This window comes from Balaenoptera physalus, assembly GCF_965194825.1.
Source record: "Balaenoptera physalus genome assembly, chromosome: 9".
Lineage (NCBI taxonomy): Eukaryota > Metazoa > Chordata > Mammalia > Artiodactyla > Balaenopteridae > Balaenoptera > Balaenoptera physalus.
Genome location: NC_138888.1, coordinates 93,118,518 through 93,145,412, shown reverse-complemented (window position 1 = coordinate 93,145,412; position 26,895 = coordinate 93,118,518). Strand labels below are relative to the sequence as shown.

Sequence of the window (26,895 nt, the reverse complement as noted above, 5' to 3'; positions counted from 1 at the left end):
GTCACCAAAACAACTATGTCAAAGGTAGAAACCCTTGGGGCCAAAGAATTCTCTCCATGTCTCTTTTCCTCATCTTTTTTAGAATTGCCCCCAATGAATGTCCTTCCTCTTTTCTTACTCTGTGTTTCCTGTTCTGACTGACTTTATCATTGCTCATCCAAACCTCTTATGGTACCCCACAGAATGAAGATAACGATGACAGCAGACACTTTGATCAGTGCTCACAGTGTGCCAGATGCTATTCTGGGTGCCTTGCATGTATCGATTCATTTAATCCTCAAGTAATAGTGCTGTGATAGAGAATTTGAGCCGCACTTTACAACTTAGCATTGTGACATTGGCCATGTTTATTAGTCTTCATAAGCTTTTTTTCCCTCATTTGTACTGCCTCAGAGGGTCACTGGGGGCACTCAATAAGATAATCCATACAATTACTGGTGCCTGGCACCCATTGTGCTAGAAAGGTCTCCCTAATTAGGGGAGAGGGAAGGTACCCGGTGCAGAGTAGATGCTTCCTAAATATTGGGACATTTGATAGTAGTTATCTCACTGAATTATCACAATAGCCCTACCCATTAAATATTATTATCCCTGTTTTGTAGCGGAGGAAGCTGGATGTCGGTGGTTAAGTAACTTTCTCAAAGTCACATAGGGAGTAAGTGGCATATCAGATTCCAGGCCAGGCCTGCCTTATGGCAGTGTGTTCGCTCCCTTCATTACACTGTTGCTCCCCGAACTTCACTTCCGGGCCTCTCCCTCACCCTGATTTCGGACACTGTGTATATGTGTGGGTTTGTTTATTCGTTTATTCTATGCATTTAAATTTTCTCCCGGATGCCAAACTCTGTGCTAGGTGCTTGAAGATATGAGTCTGGGCTTGTCCTCATGGCATCTGAAGTCTCATGGAGGAGATGGACGAAAAATAGCAAGCAAATGCACACTTAAATCAACCCCCCTTGTAATAAACGGCCCGAAGGAAATGTTCAGGTGCTGGGAAGAGAAAAACAGAGACCTGGCAGGGGTCCTAAGAAGAGGTAACATTTAATGAAGCACTCAGGGGTCAGAAGGGAGCATCCAAGGAGGGGTGAAGAGGGTGCCGGGCAGAGGGATCAACAGTGAAGGTCCTGAGGGGGCAGGGAGCCCGTGTTGGTGGCCCTGAGCTTTGGGGACAGTGGTGCAGAATGGGACTCACGGTGGGCAGGGGTGAGATCAAGCAGGACCTGGTGGGCGTGGTGAGGAGGGGGGCTTTACTCCAGGAGCAGTCGGAGGCCTCTGAAGGATTTTGAGCAGAGGAATAATGTGACTTGCTTTGTTTTTTAGGACTCATTATAGAGCTCTCTGATGAATGATGTGGAGGCGTGAAGAGTAGAAATGAGGAAGCGGTACTGTGGCCTGAACGTTTACACACACCCTAAATTCATGCGTGGAAGCCCAGATCCCCAATGTGATGGTATTTGTAGGTGGGGCCATTGGGAGGTGATTAGGTCATGAGGGCGGAGCCTTCATGAATAGGAATAGAGCTTTTATAAAAAGAGATGCAGAGAGATTATCTCTCTCTGTCCACCATGTGAGGATATAGCCAGAAGATCCAAACCAGGAAGAGGGTCCTCACTGGGAATTCACCTTGATCTTGAACTTCCCAACCTCCAGAATGGTGAGAAATCAATTTCTGTTGTTTAAACCATCCAAACTATGATTTTATGGCATTTTGTTACAGCAGCCAGAGCTAAGACAGGCCACTAGGAGGTGGTTTCCTGAACAGGAAAATGTTGGTGAGTTCTAGAAATAGGACACAGTCGTGCTGGATTTTAAGCTTTACTTTGGAAGTCATATATTTGGAAGTAGGATTTAGGGGATTGGATACGAAGAATGGATAAAAGGAAGACATTCAAGGATGCTTCCTTGGTTTCTGGCTTGGGCACCTGGGTGCCGTCTTGTGCGGTTTTTAAAGTGGGAATGACTGGTTTTGGGAGTGGACATCAAGAGTTCAGTTCTGGGCTGGTTGAGTTAGAAAAGCCCAAGACACCCAAGTAGAGAACTGATGGCTGTTGGATATAAAAGCCAAGAGCGCAGAGGAGAGGTCTGGATTGGAGAGACCCATGTGCGAGTAACCGACATATAGATGGATTTAAAAATCATATAGAGACTGAGTAGATTAGGGCCAGCTAAGGTAAGGGAAGCGCTGCAGGTTGTCATACCATGGACGTCATGCCTTGGCAGATGTTAGCATGAGCCCACCTCACCCCGAGCTGTTAACTTCTTCCTTTTTGTGGATATGCAGTAAGACGGGCACCTTAAAAAGGCATTTGCGTTTAGAGACCCTTCATTTACATTTCAATATAAAATGTTCTGTCCCTGTTACTTGGATTCTCCCGGAAACTTACTTTATGGGGTAGAGGTCGGGACACCCTTTAATAGGGGTTAGAATGGGGTAGAGGTATATACGTGGCTCCTAGCAAAAGATTCCTTGAGAATAGGGTATCCGGAGGGGTGCAGGAGGTTTTGTTGGGGGAAAACAGGTAGCTTCTTAGGCGTCCTCTCATTTTACAGTGTGGTCCATGCCAGATTATGCCATGGAAATCACGCATTCATCATGCTTCAGCAGGCGTGTACTGCTTGTCATGTATGTGTCAGGCACTGTGCTCAACGCGGAGGTTTCTAGGAGGACCACATGAGGAGGGGCTGTGATACACAGGTCTACACCAGGGACCAAGCAGCTCAGAGCAGGACCAGCGCTGGATGTGTTGGTGGAAGCTTCGTTTTCTGAAGTAGACCCGAATCCACGTCTTAGCTGTGTGTTTATTTGTATTTGTTCGGGGTCTAACCGTAGATACACTTACTGTCAGCATGGGCTGCTGTTGACCTGGATTATTTCTGGACACTGCTCCTGGGGCACCCGTGTGACCCATTAACTCTCAGGTGCTCTAGCTCTGCTGATGGCCTCTCCCTCTCTTCAGTGCTACCCCATGCTGCATATGGAATAGTTACTCAGAATAACTGAGTACTGCTCATCAGACTGGTACTGCAGTACTGCCTCTCCCCCACTCCCCTTGGCCTGGAATTTGTCTTTGAATTGTGACATTGGTAGATTTTTTTCCTATCCCATTCCTTTGTTTTTAAGTGGTTGATGAGCAATTTGCTTTGTGTGTTTTTTAATTTTTAAGAAACAGCCTCATAGGTTTATTTGTTCAGCTATTCACTCAACAAATATTTATTGAGCACCTATTGCATGTCAGATACTGTCGTAAGGGCTGAGCACATAGCTCTGAGCAAAGGCAGTTAAGAACCCCTGCCCCCTTATGTTCTATGATGTCCCTTACATCCCAGCAACGTGCCACTTTGTCTTTGCAGCAATGATGATGACCTGGTTTTTAAAATTTTTTATTTAAAATTAAAAAAAAAATTTATTCTTTTCCATTATGGTTTATTACAGGATATTGAATATTGTTCCCTATGCTATACAGTAGGACCTTGTTGTTTATCTGTTTTATATATAGTAGTTTGTATCTGCTGTCTACTCCTAATTTATCCACCCCCTCCACTTTGCTAACCATAAGTTTGTTTTCTTTGTGAGTCTATTTCCGTTTTGTAAATAAGTTCATTTGTAGCATATTTTAGATTCCACATATAACTGACAACATGTGATATTTGTCTTTCTCTTTCTGACTGACTTCACTTAGTATGATAATCTCTAGGTCGATCCATGTTGCTGAAAATGGCATTATTTCATTCTTTCTTATGGCTGAGTACTATTCCATTTTATGTATGTACCACATCTTCTTTATCCATTCCTCTGTTGATGGGCATTCAGGTTGCTTCCATGTCTTGGCTATTGTAAATAGAGCTGCTATGAACATTGGGGTGCCTGTATCTTTTCGAATGAGAGTTTTCTCTGGATGTATGCCCAGGAGTGGGATTGTAGGATCACGTGGTAGTTCTATTTTTAGTTTTTTAAGGAACCGCCGTACTGTTCTCCATAGTGGCTGCACCAATTTACATTCCCACCAACAGTGCAAGAGGATTCCCTTTTCTCCACACCGTCTCCAGCATTTATTATTTGTAGACTTTTTAATGATGGCCATTCTGACCGGTGTGAGGTGGTATCTCCTTGTAGTTTTGATTTGTATTTCTCTAATAATTAGCGAAGTTGAGCATCTTTTCATGTGCCTGTTGGCCAGATGATGACCCGTTTTTTCACAGTGTTCTGCTTAGGACAGTTTTGAGTAAGCAGCTCAGTTCCAACCATAAAACCCCATTTTACCAATGGGTACCCTTTAGCTTGCATCCTTGGCTTGGGAAGTTGCACGCTGTGTATATCTATGTTTATTTTGTTATAACTTTTTATCTTGGAAAAGAAGAGTCGTCAGTCTGGCTTTGAAATTTTGCAGCCTGTTATTGACACTGGTATTTGTGTGATTTGGCAACTGGGTTTAATAATTTTGTAGTGGTGTTCATAGACCTTTTTCTTTTTTCCTTTTTAAGGTCTTACCAGTGGCACAGCTTTGGTTAGACATGCTCCAGGTGTGCTTATCTTATCATGAGGGAACTTTAGGCATACTTTATCAATAGTTTTTGGTGTAACCCCCAGGAAAATAAGTAATTCTAAGGAAAATACATATTTAAATGATGTTGCCTCTGAATAACTTGTGATTTCTTCCTGACCCATCCATAAATCATACTGCACATTAAAAAAGAATCAAAAGTAGATGTTGTTCTACTAAAAATTGTCACTTAAAGCTTTTAAAAGCATCTAGTAGAATAGCAGTTAATCCAAAACCCCCAAATTCTGACTTTATTTGAAAAAAAAAGTATTCAGGAGGGAAAGATTATGTGTTCACATGGAGATATAACCTTTAGATACCCTTACTTGTAAATTATTTTCATACAAGATGAACAAGTTCTTTGTGGTTATCGAGCAATACTTTTCAGATTCACTCTGTATGATTTTTATTATTAAAGTCTTTGCTTTCTCCTTACTGGAAACTTGCCAAGCAGCAGTGTGATACTATGTCTTAGAGGCATTCAGTATTAATTTAAATGGTCACAAATGGTCAGCAGACTTGAAATAAATACCAGTTTAGATGTTTAGACAGTTTCATCCTCCCTAGAGTCTTAGCTATGAAAATCCTCATTAGATTTTCATAGATAAAAATCTTACTTTAGGAAATGTATGAAAGAGGTGAAGGAGTGGGAATGTCATGGTGGTTGGGAAAATAGTTTACCCTAAACGATTATCGTCTGATGCTGGGCACAGTCAACACTTCTCAGAGTTTTTATAGAATGGAGAAGGATTTAAGGAAAGTGTCTATTAAATGATACAGGCTTAGCCTTTAAGACAAATAAATTATGAAGTAATTATGGACATGGGGTGTGATGGTGATATGACAATGATTTCTTGAATAAATTCCTATTCTCTGCACCAGAAATAAGAGTAGAACCAGGCTTTATTCTGGGCTCAGAGGGCAGCAGGACAGATCTGATTGGGTATCGCCGAGACCTGTAGCCTGGGTATTAAAACAGTGTGGAAGGGATCAGAGACAGGTGGGAGCCCAGAGCTGGACAGAGAATCAGAGGGCCGGGAAGATGGAAGGTTGCAGGTGTCCTAGGTCACAGCCTGCTGTGGAGCCAGGGCCCTCCAGGGATGGGCCTCCAGGAAAACGATGGGGGACCAGTGTCTCTTGGCTGCAGGGTAGAAGGCAACAGCAGTCATGGTTGTGACCCACCCTGGGAATTAGACCTTGGCTTTTGGGACGCACAGGCTACTGGGGTTCACGGAGGTTAGATGGGCCAGTAGTCAGGGTAAGCAGCAGGTGTTGGAGGGATTTGATATCAGCATGGCTATGGGTTAAGGTGCGTGGATCAGGCAGTAACATGAAGACGGGTCCTGTGTATCAGAGAAGATTCAGGCAGAAGCCTTTTCTGCTCTGAGTAGTGCTTTTGTGGATGATCTGACCCTGCAGTTCTGGGACGATCGTGGGCGCTGGGCAGCACCGAGGCTTAAACCACAGCCCTAAAATCACGGTATTTCTGAATTCCAAAATTTGGAACTTTATCAAATAAAGCTTTATACCGTTCAGAATAATGCCAAGGTCCAGCTGAAGGACACATTCACAGACCAGAGTCTGACAATTAATAGCTAATATTTATGCAGCGCTCACTGTGTCAGGTACTGTTCTAAGTGCTTTACATGTATTGTTCCATTTAATCCTCTCAACAGCCCATTTAGGGAGATAGAGATTGGCTCACAGAGATTCTGCTTGAGCAATAAGATAGTAGGAAGGGCCAAGCTGGTGTGTTTAGGCATGGGGTTATAGTATTCTCCATACACCAGCAGTTCTGGGCACTGAAGTTTTTTTAGCCTTCCTCATTGTTCTATGGCCCATGACCATTTGTTCTTATTGGCACATTTAACACATGACATTGGTCACGCGTGTTCGTTATGGCTTTTGTTCCTAAGATTCATCCAGGCGTCTTCCCAGACCACTACCACTCTGGCTGCTTCCCTTTCTGACTTTCCATAGCTTTTATTTATTGTCTACACACATTCGTTCAACTTTGTTATGTTCCTTCCTCCTTTTTTTATACTCGTTTTTAAATTATTGCTTAATATGTTTAAATTTTGCCTCCTCAACAAGTGTCTTAAAGTTTGTATTGCTTTTGTATCCTCTACAGAGCCTGCATCATTGTAAATAATTCAGTAAATTTGCGTAATATATTCCATACCTTTCCTTCTACCTTGACTTTATTTTTTTTAAATTTTATTTATTTTGTTGAATTAAATTAAATTAAATTAAATTTTTTTGGCTACATTGGGTCTCGTTGCTGCTTGTGGGCTTTCTCTAGTTGCAGTGAGCGGGGTCTACTCTTCATTGCAGTGCGTGGGCTTCTCATTGAAGTGGCTTCTCTTGTTGTGCAGCATGGGCTCTAGGTGCATGGGCTTCAGTAATTGCAGCATGCGGGCTCAGTAGTTGCGGCACATGGGTCCTAGAGCGCATGGGCTTCAGTAATTGTGGCACATGGTCTCAGTAGTTGTGGCTCGAGGGTTCTAGAGCGCAGGCTCAGTAGTTGTGGCACACGGGCTTAGTTGCTCCACGGCATGTGGGACCTTCCTGGACTAGGGCTCGAACCCGTGTCCCCTGCATTGGCAGGCAGATTCTTTTTTTTTTTTAAATTAATTAATTAATTTATTTATTTATTTATTTTTGGCTGTGTTGGATCTTCGTTTCTGTGCGAGGGCTTTCTCTAGTTGTGGCAAGCGGGGGCCACTGTTCATCGCGGTGCGCGGGCCTCTCACTATCGCGGCCTCTCTTGTTGCGGAGCACAGGCTCCAGACGCACAGGCTCAGTAGTTGTGGCACACGGGCCTAGTTGCTCCGCGGCATGTGGGATCTTCCCAGACCAGGGCTCGAACCCGTGTCCCCTGCATTAGCAGGCAGATTCTCAACCACTGCGCCACCAGGGAAGCCCTGGCAGGCAGATTCTTAACCAGCATGCCACTAGGGAAGTCCCATCTACTTTGACTTTAATTAAATTTTAGTCAACAGTTAAGAAACTGGTTATTTTTTGTATATGTTACAATGCATGAATTTTTTTTTTTTTAATTTTCACAGGGCAAACTCAGAAAATGAATCTCTTCCAGGCAGTAACAAGTGCCTTAGATAACTCATTGGCCAAAGATCCTACTGCAGGTAAACTTCCTTTGTGCTTGACTGTGGTAGTTGTGTTAATTCAGAATTGAAGGTTTGCTAGAAATATTTGTCTGGAGCTCAATGGGTAACATTATATCTACTTGAAATTTTTAAAAGACCTGAACAAATGCTTAAGGCTAAATAATCAAATTATGATATTAAACACATTTTTTATCCTCTTATTATGAATTAGTTCGCATGTATATCTGGCATCATTAAGTTAACGTTCTCCCATAGTATGTGTGGTCCTTATATTACATTAATACCTTCTGGGTTTTTGGAATATGTACTGCTGTTTCTCTAGCATGTAGAAAAAAATGGAAAATACCACTTCGTTCAGCTATCTATTTATAAAATGAAGGTTTGATTCTGTGCTTTCCTTTGGGATGCATTGTCATTCAACTTGTAAGATTTTTTGGGAAATAACTGTAATATTTATAATTAACTTTATAAGTAACTTTATCTTACTAAATTATTGATATAAAGCCAGTTGTCCCACTGTGTATTTTCTACATTTGATTGACTTGACTTCATGTGTATATTTAGCGTACCTTGGGTTTCCACTTGGGAATCTCTGGTTTTAAGGTCAAGTGAAAAACAGGTTAATTTTTAGGAGGAAGTGAGAGCTGCACTAGTAGATGGTTAGACCTTCCTTTGTTTTGAATGAGAATGACTGATGTAGTAGCCCCGTAGAGAAGGGTGAGTTATTTTCTTGAGGTCCACGAAGCCGATGAGGTGCCTTAATGGGACTAGAATTCAGCTTTGTGAACGCCCGTTGTTTGGTTCTCTTTGCCTTACTACAAGGCGGCCCTCAGTTTTCCCCTAGACTATTCTTTGCCTCGCTCCTTACATCCATCATACTTGCCTCCTTCTCTTTCACGCAATCTGTCACTTTCCTATCTGTGACTGTTCTCTCAGCTTGAAATGCTGTTTCTTCAGCTTTTCAGATTGCTGACTCTCATTGTATGTCGTGTATTTAAAACAAAAACAACAACAACAACAAAAACAAAAACAAAAACGCTGCTCAGGGACTCGGGAGCCTGGGGTGTGAGTCACTGTTCTGCCTCTTGCTTTCTGACTTGTTAAGTTACTTCACTCCTTTTCTGGCCTCGTTTCCTTCATGGGTAAAACAAGATGAGATTCCAGATCTGTGTTTCTTTCTCAACTGGGGATTTTAATCCCCCCTCCTCCCCTTACAGTTAACAATGTCTGGAGACAGACTTTAGGCTGTTACAGCTCTGTGTGGGGTCACTGTCATCCACTGGATAGAGACCCGGGGTGCTGCCCTGTGTCTGCAACGCACAATGCCTGTCGTAGGACAGGCCACTACGGCAAAAGAATTATCCACTCCAAAGTGTCCCTAATGTCGAAATTGGGAAACCTTGATTTCGATCTGTGGTCCATTCCTGTTTTCTAATTGTTTTAAACATTGTTTTTCAGTAATATTTGGTGAAGATGTTGCCTTTGGTGGAGTCTTTAGATGTACTGTTGGCTTGCGAGACAAGTATGGTAAGTTAGTATCTTTATATATGAACGGTATTCCTGTAGAACTTTTACTTAAAGATCTTGAAAATACAAAGTTTGCCTGTTAAAATGTTTGTGTTATCCTTATTGTACGGATGGGTTCCTTTCGTTTCCACGGCCACCCACAGACTCCTTTGGCTTAGATTTCCCCAAGCGTGTTCTAACTGTAGCTTCCCTCTGATCTAGTTCATATTATACGTATTATAGATTCCAAAATAGTCTTCATTAAATGCATTGTTTGTCACGTCCTTCATGCTCTGGGAATCTTTGACCTCTTATTGCTGTCTACCTTAGCCAATTTCTTTTGTTTTTTTAAAATTAATTAATTAATTAAATTTAGTTGGCTGCATCAGGTCTTAGTTGCGGCACATGGGATCTTTCATTGCAGTGCACGGGGTTCTCTCTAGTTGTGGCGTGGGCTCAGTAGTTGCGGCCCATGGGCTTAGTTGCCCCACGGCATGTGGAATCTTAGTTACCCGATCGGGGATCGAACCCACGCCCCCTGCATTGGAAGGCAGATTCTTAACCACTGGACCACCAGGAAAGCCCCAACCCCAAGAACATGGATTACTCTTTTTTGTTTTGGCCACGCTGTGGGGCATGGAGGACCTTAGTTCCTTGACCAGGGATTGAACCCACGCCCTCTGCAGTGGGAGCACAGAGTCTTAACCACTGGACCGCCAGGGAAGTCCCCCTACCTTAGCCCATTTCAGTCCCATTGCCTGTAGTTCAAGGTTCTGCCCTATTGGTCTCTGTTAATAGATTTCAACTTTTATTATCTGCGATAGGATTCTCCAGAGAAATCGAATCATTAGGATATATCTATGTGTGTATAGATATGTGTGTGTATATGTATATATGTATTATATATCTGTATCTGTATCTATATTTATACTTATATCTATATTTATACCTATACTTATATCTATATTGAGAGAGAGAAAGTGAAAGAGCAGATGAGAAAGAGAGATTTATATTTTAAGGAACTGGCTCACACCATTGTGGGGCTCACAAATCAGAAATCTGTAGGGCAAGCCAGCAGACTGGAAAACCAGGCAGGCTTCAGGACAAATGTTTTCTTGTTTGGGAAACCTTAGTCTTTTTTCCTAAGGCCTTCAAGTGACTGGATGAAGCCCATGCACATTAAGAAGGATGACCTGCTTGACTTAAAGTCTACTGATGTAAATGTTGATCACATCTAAAAATACCATCACAGCAGTGTCTTAGACTGGGATCTGACAGCCGGGCACCATCACCTTGCCAAGTGGACATCTGTCATTAACCATCACATTATCCTTCCACAGGTTTTATCCCCGCCAGTCTGTGCCTTTTGCCTGGCATGTGATCGATTTCTGCCTATTGCTTTCACTCATTTCATTTGCCTCGGACTTGAAACCATCATAGAATGCATATTCCTCTGTAAGGAATGTGTTTCACCCCCTTACTGTTACGGGTGACTTTGAGGTGCTTTGACCTTTCTTTTTTTTCCTCAGCTTTATCTAATGCGGAAATCAAAGCAGTTAAGTTTGGGGTGGAGTTGACATCTGCCTACTGTCTTACCTTTGCCGCTGCCCTGTAAATCTCCTGTGTGCAGTAAGGAGTGAGGGGCCTTAAGATTTTTTTTTTTTCTAATTGTTGTTCCTTCTTGTCCCACTCTTCTCTGAGGTTCTACTTGCATCCAGGAAACCATAGTTGAATCCAGGAAATCAAGTGTCCCATCCCACTTAGCAGGAACTCTCAGGTGGTTCTTTTCCCTTCCTTTACAGCAGTTTCATTTTTCTGGGTCCTGTCCCTCTGCTTTCTCCTAGCTGTCTATTTTAACAGCTCTTTAGAGTTTGAGATACTTGGACCAGTCTCAGCTATCTCAAACTATCTCAGTTCTCTCCAGCTAATTCTGACTCTTAGAGATTTTAGATTGTAAAAAAAGAAATTAAAAACCTTTATACATTTTATTTCAAAATGCATATGCATCGTAGAAAATTTGGAAGATGTAGAAAAGCGTAAAGAAGAAAATAAAAACTGCCCAAACTACCAGAGATAACCTAGAGAAAACCACTGTATGTATCTTGATATTGTATACACTTCTAGACCATATTTGAGTATATTTGAATATATTTATATATATTAACTAATATTTAAAACATAGAACTATGCTTTTGTTTTTTTCTTAGAATTTTCATCTCTGTTTACATTGCCCATCTGTTCTTGCATGCTGTCTACTTTATCCATTAGAGACCTTAGCATATTAATCATTTAAATTCCCAGTCTGATAATTCCAGCATCCCTGCCACGTCTGGGAATGATGCTTGCGCTGTCTCTTCAAATGTGTCTTTTGCCTTTTGGTGTGCCTTGTAATTTTTTTTCTTGATAGCCAGACGTGATGCACTGGGTAAAAGGAACTGCTGTAAATAGGCCTTCGGGGTGTGGTGGTGAGGTGTGGGGAGAGGGGAAGTGTTCTCTAATCCTATGATGAGGTTTGTCTTTAGTGAGCCTGTGCCCCTGGACCGTGACCTTCACAAACATTTCTCAGTTTTTTCTCCCTGCCTCAGGTAGAACAGGGAGGCTGGAGTGAGCTGGAGTTGGGTATTTCCCTTCCCCCAGGTCAGTTAGGTTCTGGTGATACCCAGTAGGTTGGGCTCTGGTTAACTAGTTTTATATGACTTTTACTTAAGGAGGGAGCGCTCTGGCATATTTCAGAATGGTTCCTTGTTCACTTCCCTCGCTGGAAGCACGAGGGGATTTTCTCCGACATTTACTGTGGAAACCTGATTGAGCTCCTGGAGGTAAGCCTCATAAAACTGTGGGGAGCCCCTGCGACTTGGTCCCCGGAGGTTTTAACTCTCAGACTTGTCCACGCAGAACCTCCAGCAATTCATCGATTACAGCCCAGGTTTCCTGCCCCAGCTCTGGAAAGTTGAGGTTCCCTGTATTCACGCATCCGTCTCTCCAGTCTTGGGGGCAGCGGTTTGCCCTAGGTCCTCACCTCTCTAAGGATCCAAGAAGAGTTGTCGATCTTAGTCTATTGAGCTTTTTACTTGTTAGGATGGAGTGGCGACTGCCAAGCTCCTTACAAGTGGGACCGGAAACCAAAAGTCGGATTACAGTTTTTTAAAATTAATTAATTAATTAATTAATTTTGTCTGCGTTGGGTCTTCGTTGCTGCGCACGGGCTTTCGCTAGTTGCGGCGAGTGGGGGCTATTCTTCGTTGCGGTGCACGGGCTTCTCGTTGCGGTGGCTTCTCTTGTTGTGGAGCACGGGCTCTAGGTGTGCGGGCTTCCGTAGTTGTGGCACGCGGGCTCAGTAGTTGTGGCTCGCCGGCTCTAGAGCGCAAGCTCAGTAGTTGTGGTCACGGGCTTAGTTGCTGCACAGCATGTGGGATCTTCCCGGAGCAGGGCTCGAACCCGTGTCCCCTGCATTGGCAGGCGGATTCTTAACCACTGTGCCACCAGGGAAGTCCCAGATTACACTTTTGTAACTAGTCTTATCTGTATCTATGCTGAGCAGTTTCTAGCCCTCACTGTTTTGCCCTGCCTGAGCCAGCGTGGTGGCATGCCACGTGCTTTACAAAGCTGGCAGGTCCTCTGTTGGCTTTTGCCCAGGGTCCCATCCAGGGCATTTCATTCCTGTCACCTGTGCTCACACACTAGCGACTTCTGAATTTCTGTCTCTGGTCTAGACCTCTGGCCTGAGCTTCATCTCTGGATTCAGTCGCCCACCCCTCCACAGTCTTCTCCTCGGTATTCGAGTCCTTTCAGACTCAGTGTTTCCAAACTTTTCAGACTCAGCTGAATTTATTATGTCCTCCCAGCACATCCACGCCTCCTACTACATTTCCTATGTTGGTGAATATACCACCATCCACTTGGTTACTGAAGCCGGAAACTGGGGAGGTCCTAGTCTCTTCTCTCTTTCTCATTCTCCGTGTCCAGTCAGGTCCTACGATTTTATCTTCAGAGTTTGTCTTTTTGTCTTTTTCAATTTAGAATGTTACTTTTACATTTTTTTTAAATGAATTTATTTATTTATTTATTTATTATTTGGCTGCATTGGGTCTTCATTGCTATGTGCGGGCTTTCTCTAGTTGCGGCGAGCGGGGGCTACTCTTCGTTGTGGTGCGCGGGCTTCTCATTGTGGTGGCTTCTCTTTGTTGCAGAGCACGGGCTCTAGGTGCACAGGCTCAGTAGTTGTGGCTCGCGGGCTCTAGAGCGCAAGTTCAGTAGTTGTGGCGCACGGGCTTAGTTGCTCCGAGGCATGTGGGATCTTCCCGGACCAGGGCTCAAACCCGTGTCCCCTGCATTGGCAGGCGGATTCTTAACCACTGCACCACCAGCGAAGTCCCTAGAATGTTACTTTAAAAAATTTATTTTTTTAAATTTTTTATTTTATTTTTTTATTGAAGTATAGTTGACTTACAATGTTGTGTTAGTTTCAGGTGTACAGCAAACTGATTCAGTTACACAGACATATATATATATATTATATATATATATATTATATATTATATATATTATATATATATATATAATATATATATATTATATATATAATATATATATATATATATGTTCCTTTTCAGATTCTTTTCCCTTACAAGTTATTACAAAATATTGAGTATAGTTCCCTGTGTAGAGTTTGTCTTTAATATGGCCTCTCCTTTCCGTTCTCACTGCCCTGGAGTTTCACTTCGGATCCCTGATCATCCCTGCTCGGACAGTTTCACTGCTTTTCTTAGTAATCGCCCTCTCTTCAGTCACTGCCTGTTGCCAGTGTGATCATGCTGAAATGCACATTTCTTGGCAGAATATGCAAAAGACTTTGAGATCTGCTCCCTCCCTACCTACCTGGCCTCATTCACTTTATTCTTCATTAATATTGAATTATGGGACGTTTTCCCTAAGCCCTTGTGTTTTTCATCTCTCTTCCTTTGCACGTGCTATTTGGATCTCTCTTCCCCATCTGATTCCCTGGGAAACTCCTATTTCACCTTCAGTCACTACTTTATCACTGCCCAGATTTTTCATCTTTTACATATTGCAGATTATGTTGTAATTGTCTTCCCACGAGATCTCTGTACCAGACAACTTCTCAGAGGAAAGAGACATTTAAATCGTGGGTTCATTCCTAGCTCCTAATATAGCATCAGGCAGTACTTATTGAGTGAATGTTGTTGAGTGTATTTACCCCTCACTCTGTCACCAAGACAGTGGCTGCTGCCTCTGAAAGGGGGTTTCCTTATCTCCCTTTAGTGATTTTTAGTTGGTCTGATTTTCTTTAAAAATAGCTTAAAACAGGGAGGAACTTGCTCTCACTAGAAAAAGTCCACTGCTCATACAAGGCGCTGACAGATTTATGTCTGCATGACAAGGGGTTGGGCTAATTAACAGCTAATTAATTCTTAGCTTTATTGTCAGCAGCTGTTGTGAATTTTTACACTAGCTTTAGGACTATGAATTCAAATTTTGAATAATTCCAGGTTGATCAATACCAACAATGAAATCACCACCACTTTCTCTGAGAGGAAATGAGCTTCCGTTTTCAGGAGTGAAGAACAAAGGAAATGGCGAAGGGAAATCTACCCAAACAGAACTTTTTGTATATTTAAGAAATAGCACAGCTTTTAAAAATAATGCTCTGCTGTTTTGAGTATAGGCTGGGAATTTTAAGCTATACACGAGCATGCTTGGCTTGGTAGTCTCTTTTTGAAGTTAAAAAAATTTGTATTTACTTAATTTAAAAAAGATTTGAAGTATAGCTGATTTACAACATTGTGTTAGTTTCAGGTGTACAGCACAATGGTTCGGTTGTACATATTTATATGTACAAATCTATTTTTTTTTATTCTTTTTCATTGTAGTTTATTACAAGATATGCAGTATAGTTCCCTGTGCTATACAGTAAATCCTTGTTGTTTAAAGACTTTGTATTGAAAAGAATGAAAAAGATTATGCTGATATAGTTGAATACATTGCATTGAATGACATAGCAAGCAACCCTCTTGTGGGGGATTGATTCACTTCCTGGGGAGAGCTGGATGTTGAGAAGGGCTCAGCCAGTAGGTGGCAGCCTACACTTTGAAATGAGACTGTCTCCGTTGGCCTTGTGTCAGTACCCTGGATCTGCAGAGAAGGGTTTTAAATTCCACCAGAAGGGAGAACTTGAAGGATTGCAGGTTACTGACATAATATTGTGACGCCGACTACTACTTAATATTAAAAAGAAGGAACTGACTCATTAGGGACAATGCTATTAAAAAAAGAAGAGAGGTAGCGCTCTTTTGTACCCCAGGTTACACAGATGAGTGTGAGTTTAGCATCACTGAGCTGCGTTTCTCCTTCCTTGTCCTTTGACAGAACAAAATAAAGAGCGTGCTGGGAAATTGAAAGTAGAAGAGCGTAACCTCATAAACACATGGCATTTTTAACCTTTTTAGGGGAGCAGTGGTTGGGACTGGGGGTAGTTCTAGGGAAGCAGGGGATGGGAGAGGGCCATTAAAGGCAGTTGATTTTTAGGGTAGGGTGTGATTTTATGTTGAATTCCACACATCCTTTCATTTATGTAAGTCACTGAGACGGAGTCTGCACGTCATGTACAAAATCTGCCCTCATTATTGTCATTCTCTGTATGAGAGAGTGTTTGTGTATGTTTTATTCAAATAAGACTTTGGTGTGTCAGGTTCAGGGCACATTTTTATTTAACACTATCCTGTACTGCAGTGAACGTGGCTGGGCTGTGGTCCCCAAGGCTGTATTTTGTTCCACTTATTGGAAGAGACTCAGGTGAGAAAAGGAACAGCAGAGGACTTGCTGAATTAATCTACAGGCCTAAACGTCTGCCTTTTCATGGGATTTGATGTTTTTCCATTACTCTCTTCATTCCTGTCCACCACGACTGTGGCCTGTCGTAGCAGCTTGGGAAAACGAATATAACCACTTACTTGTTTTCTTATGTAAACATCAGAGAAATTGTAAAACCAGATACTTTAAGACACTGAATTCAGGAAGGAAAACTAGGACAGGCATGTGGAGAAGGCGAGATTTTGTCTGTAATCTGCCAATATTTGGGAGTTGACTTTGGGCCCCAGTATCCTCATCAGTAAAGTGAAAGTACACGTTTAGGTATTCTTTATGCTTTTATCTTTTTTAAAAAGAGGAACACATTTGCTTTATGCTTTGATTTCCTTTACATCTAGAGGTTTTATGAATATAACAATTGTTATGTCATCTTAGAACCGTGGGCTACATTAGGCACTTAATTTTCTCTCTCTCTCTTTTCTTTTCAATTTTATTGGAGTATAGTTGATTTACAATGTTGTGTTAGTTTCAGGTGTACAGTGATTCAGTTACGCATATACATATATTCATTGTTTTTCAGATTCTTTTCCCATATAGGTTATTACAGAATATTGAGTAGAGTTCCCTGTGCTATACAGTAGATCCTTATTGGCTATCTATTTTAATATATAGTAGTGTGTTTCTTAATTTCTGTTAAGAAATCCTTTTTCCAGTATGATAAGTTTTAAATGTGGAGGCTGAAGGCAAAATCTTTTGACAAGTCTTATCCTTTCAGCAGAATTAGGAAATCAACATCTTCAACAGAAAAAGTGACCTTGCATTATATGTTCCTCCAACAAAGAAAGGGTTACTTGAGTAATAATCATACTCTTGTATTTCGTGTCAGGTTCCACTGAATAATGGTAACCTGTGAGATGGGATTTGGCCTCTGGGCAGTTGAAACTAATTTTAGTGAAAAAAATAAACAAAAAACTTGGTAAACTAATGATAGTTCTTCAGGAATAGGTTTATTTCCCCTATGGAAGTATATACATTTATGACTTCAGGGCAAATTGAATACCAGATATAGATTGTAAGATACCTAACTCTTCCATGAATTTGGAGTAAAAACAGGAATTCATAAGATGGTGTAAACTTTTTTTCTAATATGCTTAAAAAATATTTTAAAAGGCTTGAGAGTAGCTGTGTTTTTCTTTCTTCTTGAAAGTCAGTCACTTTAAATTGCTCCTGTTATTATAAGGCCCCTTTGTTTACTGAAAGTACACATGTGGGAAAACTAGTTAAAGAACACGTTAAAATGCCTTTCTTTTCATCCAGTTGAAGGAGTTACCCTCAAAAATGGGATGAAGATATTATTGGCATATACTTTATATTAGTTTCCCTTATATAATTGCTTTAACGTCCTTTTGTGAATTTTCATTGCAAAAAAAAAAAACGGTTTTAGAATCTGCTAAAATTAAATTGGTACAGACAGTCACTGTATTTCAATTTCTTTAAAAATCAAACTGAGTATCCTCACAGTAGGCATGTTGACCAGTGGCTTAACAAATAACATTTAAGAGAGTAAGGTATTTATTTTGTAGGGTATCAGGGCTGGAGAGAAATTGAGTATATATCTAGTCCAGCAATTCTCAACTGGGGGTGGTTTTGCTCTTCCGGGGGCATTTGGCCATGTCTAGAGCCATTTTTGGTTGTCACAACAGGGGGTTGCCACTGGTACGCAGTGGGTAGAGGTCAGAGATGCTGATAATTATCCTTTGGTACAGAGGGCAGCCCTCCAAACAAAGAATGATCTGACCCCAAATGTCAATAGCTCTGAGGCTGAGAAACCTTGATCTAGTTCTTCTCCACATAACGTAGAAACTGAAATTCTGAGAGGTTAGATGTTATCAAGTTGCCCAGCGGCAAGTAGGTGAGCCAGACCCAGAAGCCAATTCTGAGCTTTTGGTACTACATTGTTTTTCCTTCTTATTTATAAATGAGCAACTCATTGATATAAAAACATGAGAAATATAAGGAATGTATAAGGAATTTTAATAAACAAAGCTCAGGGTTTTTGATTATTCATGAGGTAAGAGGCAGCTAGTCATCGATAATCCATATTAAAAAGTTTTTAACAATTCTTTTTGTGGCTCTTGTGAACAAGTTTTTTGATTAGTGCATTAAGTTGTTCTGAGGTGGCAGCTGGTGCTTTGACTTCTTTTTTTTCTTAGTTGATTAAATAATAAATGTTACAGCTGCCAACAGGTGTTCTCTTTGACATTTTAAGCATCAGAGTGTAATGCCCTTAAGCCAGCTTTTCTCAGCCTTATTTGGCAATGGCAGGCTTTTAAAATGATCAGATGTGAGCACCAACAGGGGCTTAGGAGATGGGCTTGGGCTAAAGTAGACCAGGAGAAATGGGAATATAGATCATTCTTGTCAGAAAGTATAAAATTGATTCATGTATCTTTTTGAACTTCATAATTAAGAATTTGAAAAATGAAACTGTATCAAGAACAACATAGATTAAGAGAGAGTAAAAGGTCTCTTATTTTATATTTTCACTGTCAAGTATGACATATCTCATCTGTCCATTTGATATTAGGGATGTTGTCTCTATGTTAGCTTCCTAAATCTGGTGCTGGGTCATAAAAAAATCCTCTTCTAGACCGGTACTTTTAACAGAGGGAAAAACACAAACTTTTTTCTTCAGCATTTCGTTTTTCCTGGATTTGGATGCACTGGACATTTTTAATTGTTTTCGTTGGGACAGCTCACTTTCTAATATTTACACATTGAAGCAAGCGATTTTTTTTTTTAACTTTACTTTTCATGGGTTCAGAATTGTTGCTCAAGTCTAATTTTTGAATTATAAGGCTTTACTTTTTAGATCCCAGAAATGATCAGGGGCAGAAGGGGACCAGTATAACCATTTTTACATGGGCCGTTCAGATTGCTCAGTATCTGGGAATCCCTGGATTCTCCCACTCTCTTTTGTTTATCTTAAGGAAACAGATCACAAACCCATTAAATTACAACTGAGAAAGAACTGCTCTTTCTTCTAAAAGTGGCATGGCTGGTGGCACGGCAGCTCTATGGCAGCTTAACTTTGACAGGCTTGGATATCGAGCTATTGTTGTCGCTTAACCTGTCTCAGGAGGTTTGAGGCTAAATGTGTAGGTTATTACATAGCTAGGCAGTCTGTGCTTCAATTCTAACTTGGAATTCCACTGGCCAGCACCTTCCATGCAGTTATAAAGTCACAGAATAATTAAATTCACGAGGAACAATGATTTTCTAGTCAAGTTGGGAGTAGCCAGTAAAAACAGCCCCGCGTGGAGGACCGCATTCATCGTCGTATGCGAGATCCTTGTGGAGCGAGGCCTTCTATGTCAAGCCAGAGAAGTGGGAGCCCAGTGCGTTGTTTTCCGCTCCCATTGAGTGGAGAGTTCTCAGCTGCTTAGATTGGCAGAGGGGATGGGGGATCAGTTAGGTAAATGTTGGTGAGTGTCATGCGCTAAGGATTCACTTGGGAAACCTGTTGGACAAAAAGTTTTTGGTTTCCGACTGAGCAGCTACACCCAAAGGCAGCTTCAGCAAGGAAATGCCTGACCTTCTCCAGGGGCATCCTGTCAGCTCTCTCCCCCCGAGGGCCTCTGGCCACCAGCCAGAAGTGGTGGCATGGGGCCAGCCTTAAAATTAGCCAAAAGATTCTTTTTCTGTAGTTTTGGCTTCTGGACACTTAAGCAAAGTTGGTAATAAGAGATTTCTCCTTATCTCTGTTTCTGGGCAGGCTGCTCCTTTTAATCCTCGTCTTTTTCCTCTTCTGGTTGCTGCCAGCTTGGAGTCCAGCAGAAACAAAGAAACTTGTTTCTAAGCCAAAAGGGAACACACACAAACACAGTATTACATTCTTAATTAATCAAGATCCTGTAGACGCTGAACTTGAGCATTTTGTTCTTTAAAAAGGGAAGGTTCCTCAAAACTCAAAAGGAACCTTTTCTATCACTTTAGGAACGTGTTAGTTCATTAATCAGATGGAGAAAGGAACATATAAACTGACATAAACCCATTATATCAATTCAAATCTGAATTAAACACCGATAGACATTAAAAAGTTCTGCAGCATTCTGAACAAATTCCTAAGTCCAGCTGAGTCATTTGCCTGAAGAAGGCAACTTTTCCTTTGTTAAATATTCTACAGAGTTTCTGCCCAGGGACCTTCTAGCTTTTAATTATTCTGTACATATATATCAAGGTTACAACTCTACTCGCAGTATTTAACCATTATACAAAAAGAGGAAAAAGTTAGATATCGTGGCATCCAATTATTGCACTAGTTGTGTTCTTTTAAATGGCTTCCTTCATCCCACAGTCTGTTGATAGTGACTCAGGTGGGGAACCAGGAACCTCTAACCTACCCAGTCTCTCCTGATTTCTCTCAGATACTTAGAAGCAGAATTTGAGCCAAATAGTCTCAATGAAGCGTTGCACTCACTCAGTTCTTGCCAAATTACCTTTATTCTCCTTCTTACCTAGTTCCTGCTATTTCTTTCTGCAGGCAGAAGGCAGCTCACCACTCAGCTTAGGTCCCATTATACTTAAGGATTTCGGTAAAGCAAAATTTCAGTACAGTTTGTTCCCAATGTTCCCAGGCTGGGCGATCCTTAGGTGATTCATTTTACTAAGGGAGCAATAGCCAAGTTACTGAAAAATCTTTCCTGGTTTAAATTTCCTGGTGGCCATGGAGTGCTACTGCTGTCACTTATTTCCACCCCACTTCCTTTTCTCTCAGAAAAATCTCTGTGGTCCAGGGAATTATAGGATCAGAGAATAGACATGGTTCTTTGGAAGAGCTGTAGATAGGTACATGGCTTTCAGTGGGAGAAGAGTCTAACATACCAGGATTTCCTTGCCCAGTTTTATTGCTGCAGGTACCCTTCTGGTATGATTTGTGTCTCTTTGTGGACTCACGTTGGGAGGTCTTTGTTCAACAGCAGGACCCTTTCCTCCCTAATTTCTGCAGGACCGCTAAGGGATCAGGCCCAGTTGTTAGGCTTTGGTGTATTTTCTTTTTTCCTCTTGTGGGTCCTTCTGGTGGAGGCTTTATTTAGCAGTTAGTAACTGTATTGCCTTGCCTGTCTTCTCCTCTGTGTGTGTAGCCATAAGTGAACTGGTGTCCAGCCTCTGGAGAACAGCCAAAGGAAGGAGATGAAGAGGTTCTGTTGATGGTGCAGTGACATGGATCTGTGGTTCCTGACTTTGCTAACATGGTGGTATCAGGGGTGCCTGAGGCAACTTTAATCTTTACCAATTCTCCCAACCACCTCATGCGTACATACAATCTGAGTAAAAATGATGGGCTAGCTATGAACGTGAAAGATCAAGACAAGTCATCTGCCTTTAGTCTCTAACTAGAATGCTTCTCCTATGCTCCTCCTATATAGGTATTCTGGAGCCTCTGTTGCCTGGCAACTTCATCAGTTTCTTTGGGTCAGTTTTATGATTTGTGCAGAAATGGAAGGTTGCCACTCAAAATAGCCCTGGGTCAGTTCAAGCGTGTGATATGATTACTAGGCCAGCCGTTCGCAAGTAATGAAAAATGAAGGCAGCAATGGGCTGAATTACACTCAATGGAGAAAGGTTGGCACTGACTGTTACCATTGCCACATTGACTAATGGGCACAGGAAGCAGATGGTTAATATTAATGTGTCATCCGACAAGTAGAAAAAACATCCCCCAACTTTGTCTTAGGCTGAGGCACTTCTTTAGTATTTCCTCAGACTAGTCAGGTTATTTTCCTGGGTTCAGAGACCAACGCATTAGGCCCCAGAGTTTGTTGGAGACGCCATGTTAGGAGGGCTGGTGCCTTTCGGTTGTGTGTGTACGTATGTGGGGTAAGTGTCTGACATAGGTCTCCAGACAACAACACTATTCACTGCCCAGCACTGCTACTCAGCTGTGCCTGTAGGTTACAATACTGATGCTTCCGTTTCACCCCAGAGATTCTGAGTTACTGGTCTGGGGATGTGGCCAGGGTGTTGGAGTTTTCGAAGGTCCCCAGGTGATTCACACGCACAGTCAAGTTTGAGAACTACTGTTCTAGAAGATAGTAAAAATTTTAACATATAGTTCCTGCCTTTGAGAACATCCAGTACACTTGGTAGACCAAAGCATCATCCCATGGGGAGTAAAATAACAGTTTAAGAGTGAAATAAAAATGTGAAATGATGGAAGACATGCCCAGCAACTTTCTTCTATTTAGTCCAGAATGTAAATGACAGGGTGAATGAAACTGTGTGCTGAGAATTTTGTTGGAAAATGGTGGCCGAGACCTCTGGAAAAAGAGACAATTGGACGCAGATAGCGATATTTGTTTCCTTTCGAACTCCCACTAAAACGTCTAAGGATCTTCTTTCGTAAAGGCCGAAATCCGTAAGGATGGGGAGAATGGGACTGGAGACGACAACATGAACAAAATGTTGGAAGCTGGAAAGTCAAGGGTGTAATAAACTTGGAAAAACAGAATCTGGAACGGGCAGCGGGGCAGCTAAGAACCACCCTCGCTTACATCACAGAGTTACGCAAAGGCTTGGGAATTGGCAACACCAGCACCTCTGGGAATAGGAGTGAAGGGAGGTGGTGCTCCAGAATAAGGAGAATTGGTTGAAAGTCTTTTAAAGAAGACCTCAGATCTCCAGCATCCCTTCACCACCTGGCAGAATCCTGGAGGTTAATGCTCCATGGAGAGGGTAGGTGTTGACCAGCTAGATGTAGGGAGGCCGGGAAATGTAGTCTTTAAGGTGTGTGGCTATGTGCTTGGCTAAAACTCCGGGGTTCTGTTACTGTAGAAGAAAGAGAGAATGAATATTGGGGAATAACCTGTGGTCAGTACTATGCCTATACATACAGGTATTTGCTCCGTAAGTTTAATATTATTAGTAATGATGATGGTGATAACAGTAGCTACAGACTCTTAACCGTGTTTTCTACGTGCCCAACCCTGTTCTAGGAACTTTATATATATTAGTTCACTTAGTCCTCACAATTCTGTGAAATTCGTTCTGCTATTATCCCGTTTTGCAGATGTAGACACTGAGGCCCAGAGAGGTTAAGTCACTTCTTCAAGGTTCCAGAAGCTTGAAGAACCAGGCCTGAGACCTCATCTTCCCGTGAAGAAAGCTGACATTGCGATAAAGCTTCAGGAAAATTTGATTTCAAATTAATGTTGTTGAATGTACTGGTTTTGTGTTCTCTGTGAAAGAAATTATTCTAATATCTATGCTTGAGAAGTAGAAGGGATATTGCTAGTTTTATAAAACTGCCACGTGTATACAAATTCAACTAACATTAGAATGCAAATTCAAGTTAACCTTTGAAGTCTATTTTTTGTTTAAAAAGGGTTCACATATTTTGAATCCTGTTGTAGAAGCTGGTTAATGACGTAATCAAATTGGTCATTTAGGACCTAACTGTGGCCACAGCCTTGGGGAGCTGGGAGACTAAAGGCAGGGAGACCAGGAGTGGGATGATTGTTGATTACAGAGGTTCTTAAATTTTAGTACACATCAGAGTCACCTGGAAGGCTCGCCCCATCCCAGGTTACCAGGTGCTATCCCCAGAGTTTCTGATTCAGTAGTTCTCAGGTGGGACCCAAGCAATTTTACTTCTAGTGAGTTTCCAGATACTGCTGCTGTTGGTCCGAGGACCACAGTTTGAGAACCACTGCATCTATCTGAGAGGTAATGAGAGTCTAAACCGTGGCAGTGGAGGAAAGATGGAGTCAGGAAGGGGTCAGTGAAGAATTAATCAGGGACACTTGATAGGACTTGTGATTCTCTGCAGTTGGAGGCAGAGGGAGAGTAAAGGATTTAGAGCAATTGTCAGGGGTTAAATATTAAAATATTGACTGCAAAGTTTCCATTGGGTATGCAACTAGAAGGCCATTGGTGACTTGTGACCTAAAAAAATAAAAGCAATTTTCATGGAAAAGTGCAGTAAGAAATAGATTAGATGACTAAAGCTTTGAGAAGGTATGATTATCCTGTAAGAGTGTATAGAATATAGATTTCTTTAATTCTGAAACATTGGATTGTACTCTGTACCATTGCTTATTTTAGCTGGCCATCTGGTTTGGACCCAACTAAAGGCTTCATCGTGTCACACATTGTGATACTTTCTGGCTTTCCCCTGACCTTTTGTTTAAAAATGGATCTGCCATTTAAAAAATATTAATCCAGTTTATTTCAAGTGAAACTCATCCTTCTGAATGTATGCATATTGGTTTTAAATCAGGGAGCAACTATTTCCCTTTCATTTCATTATGTATGGTGACTTTCAAGCTGCCTCTTGGATCCTGCTTATGGATTCTCGAAACAAGCGAGATTGAAAACTTCAGAGCTATCAAGTCCTGATGGTTCTATCTTGGGGTTTCTCTCACTACCGTTTCTACTGTGATTGGCAGAGTTCACTCCCTCCTTACTTCTTTTTATAAAAAAAATTTTTAAATTGAAGTACAGTTGACTTATAATATGTTAGTTTCTGGCATACAACAAGATGATTCAGTTATATAAAAATACACATTCTTTTTTATATTCTTTTCCATTATGGTTTATCACAGGATACTTAATGTAGTTCCCTGTGCTATACAGTAGGGCCTTGTTGTTTATCCATTCCATATATAATAGTTTGCATCTGCTAATCCCAGCCTCCCACTCCATCCCTCCCTCCCCCCACCCCCCTCCCCCTTGGCAACCATAAATCTGTTCTCTATGTCTGTGAATCTGTTTCTGTTTCGTAGATAAGTTCATTTGTGTCATATTTTAGATTCCACATATAAGTGATATCACATGGTATTTGTCTTTCTCTGTCTGACTTACTTCACTTAGTATGATCATCTCTAGATCCATCCATGCTGCTGCAAATGGCGTGATTTCCTTCTTTTTTATATGCCCGCCTTACTTCTGATCTGAGTGATTATAGTCTTTGTCATGAGTCTGTTGTAACTCTCTTCCCTCCTCTAGTTCGTGTTATATACATCTGTGAGATTAGCTTTTCCAGAATACAGCTCTGATCACAATACTTTCTTGCTTAAAATCTTCCCCGTGTTGAATGGTAAAATCCAGTTTCCTTAGCTTGTGCTTAAGATCATAAATGGTCTGGCTTTGAGTTTTCTTCCCAACTTTAGTTTTCTCCCCCATACTCTTGGCTGCGTCCACACTGCTCCCAGTTGCCGCTCTGCCTATGTGATGCTGTTTCTGCCCCTCGGAAACTCCTCCTCTGCTTCACATCTGACCTGTACCACCCCTCCCAGCTCCTCTTCCTCAGCCTTTACCACCTACATGTAATTTCTCTTGATTGTTCTGTTTCCTTCTAGCACTGCATCGGTAACTCATATACTTTGAGTTACTTTGTCCCATGCTTTACTTATATTTACAATTCATCTTCCTATCTCCCATGAGGCCCAGAATGGTGCCAAGCATGGAAATTGGTTGAATGACTGGAGGAGTGGGCATCCGGTTGTCATGACTCAGTGCAGATAAAGTGATGATTCATTTAACTGCCACGGCAAAAGTATTACATATCAGGAAAGACTTCTAATGGGATTTTTTTTTTTAAAGCTGCTGTGAGTGAGGGCTTAGGGACCTCTTTTAAGGATCGTCTGTCAACTGTGTCAGATCTCTTCTCAGTCAGAAATCTTTTTTATTTAACTTAATTCTTAGTGTTTGACTGTGTCCTAGATATTTCAGTGAGCCGGCCACTACTCTGATGGTATGTGGGATGTCACTATGGCAAGCTTATTAAGTGCTGCGCGGACGACACGTGTGTACGTATATGTGTGGCACATAAACCTGAATGTCTGTTTTACCTGAGATTAATATGGTGAGCATCTGTGTTTTCCCACACAGTGGTTATTAGAGGAATTCATGGGTTCACTACTCTGCTTTAATGATCTATACCAGTTATTTTCTACTTTTTGGTAAATTCCATTTGATGTTTTCTGATTCTGCTTTATTATCGTTGAAGTGTGAACTAGAAAAGTGCCGTACACAAGTACTTAGACTGTAGAAGTGACGTGCAGGTTTTGTTTATAATCATTGACTTTAGAGGAAAAAATATCTAGAGCTAGCAAAAGAAATGATAACGCCATGGGTTATAAAAATTATTAAACATTTCAGATTTAGAAGAGAATGATATCATTGAATCTTCAAAACTAACTTCTTTTTGGCTGAACATCAATCATTTGGGGCTTTTAAACTGTATTACTTTGGGGACCATATTAAGGATTGTAATTACGGTATCCGTGTTTAGCTCTGCCTGTATGTGGACCTTGAATTATTTCTCTAGCCCTGTGACTCACAGATAACTTTAAAAAGAGCTGATAGAGTTAGTGAATGTTGTTTATTTTCTGGTTAAAACTGGGCCTTCATTCTCTTGAGCTTTATTTTATTAATAGCTCTTCAGATCAGACTTAGAATTGGTTTAGTGTCGACTTTCTCCTATTTACAAAGGGGAGAGTTCATCTATTTTTTTGTGCTTCTTTGTCACGCTGTTCCCGTTGCTTCTGAGAAAAGGGCACCAACCTATTTAGATAGGGACCTTTAGGCTATTTATAAAGCGAGGCAGGTTAATTGAAATGGAAAGCTCGGTAATGTCCTCCTCGGTGGATGACGCACGTGGATGACATCGCGTGCTGTGTGCCCTTCTAGGCAGGACTCAGCTGGAGGAATTTGTGTGCTTTGAGCTCTGGTGTTGACGTAGGTGCTGGGTACGGATATGTTTTAGGAAACATCTCATTTCCATATAAATGAAGGAAGATTAAAAAAAAATTTTTTTTTAGATGGCTTGCCCTGAAATTCCAGCTGGTATCACAAGGATGATGAAAATATTTCTTTTGACGATCTGGAAA

At 41.4% G+C, this 26,895-nt stretch overlaps 1 protein-coding gene across 3 annotated transcripts in view; it reads left to right on the top strand.

The window, feature by feature from the left end:
* Positions 1-26,895, top strand: part of BCKDHB (branched chain keto acid dehydrogenase E1 subunit beta) — a 233,057-nt gene that overhangs the window by 5,419 nt on the left and 200,743 nt on the right. For all 3 annotated transcript variants that reach the window (XR_014267183.1, XM_082474246.1, XM_082474245.1), the window contains exons 2-3: positions 7,610-7,687; positions 9,128-9,196. Coding sequence is in view for 2 of the 3 variants with exons in the window: in XM_082474246.1 (XP_082330372.1) it covers positions 7,610-7,687; positions 9,128-9,196 (147 nt within the window). In the remaining variant the exon portion in view is untranslated. The remainder of the gene's footprint in view (positions 1-7,609; positions 7,688-9,127; positions 9,197-26,895) is intronic.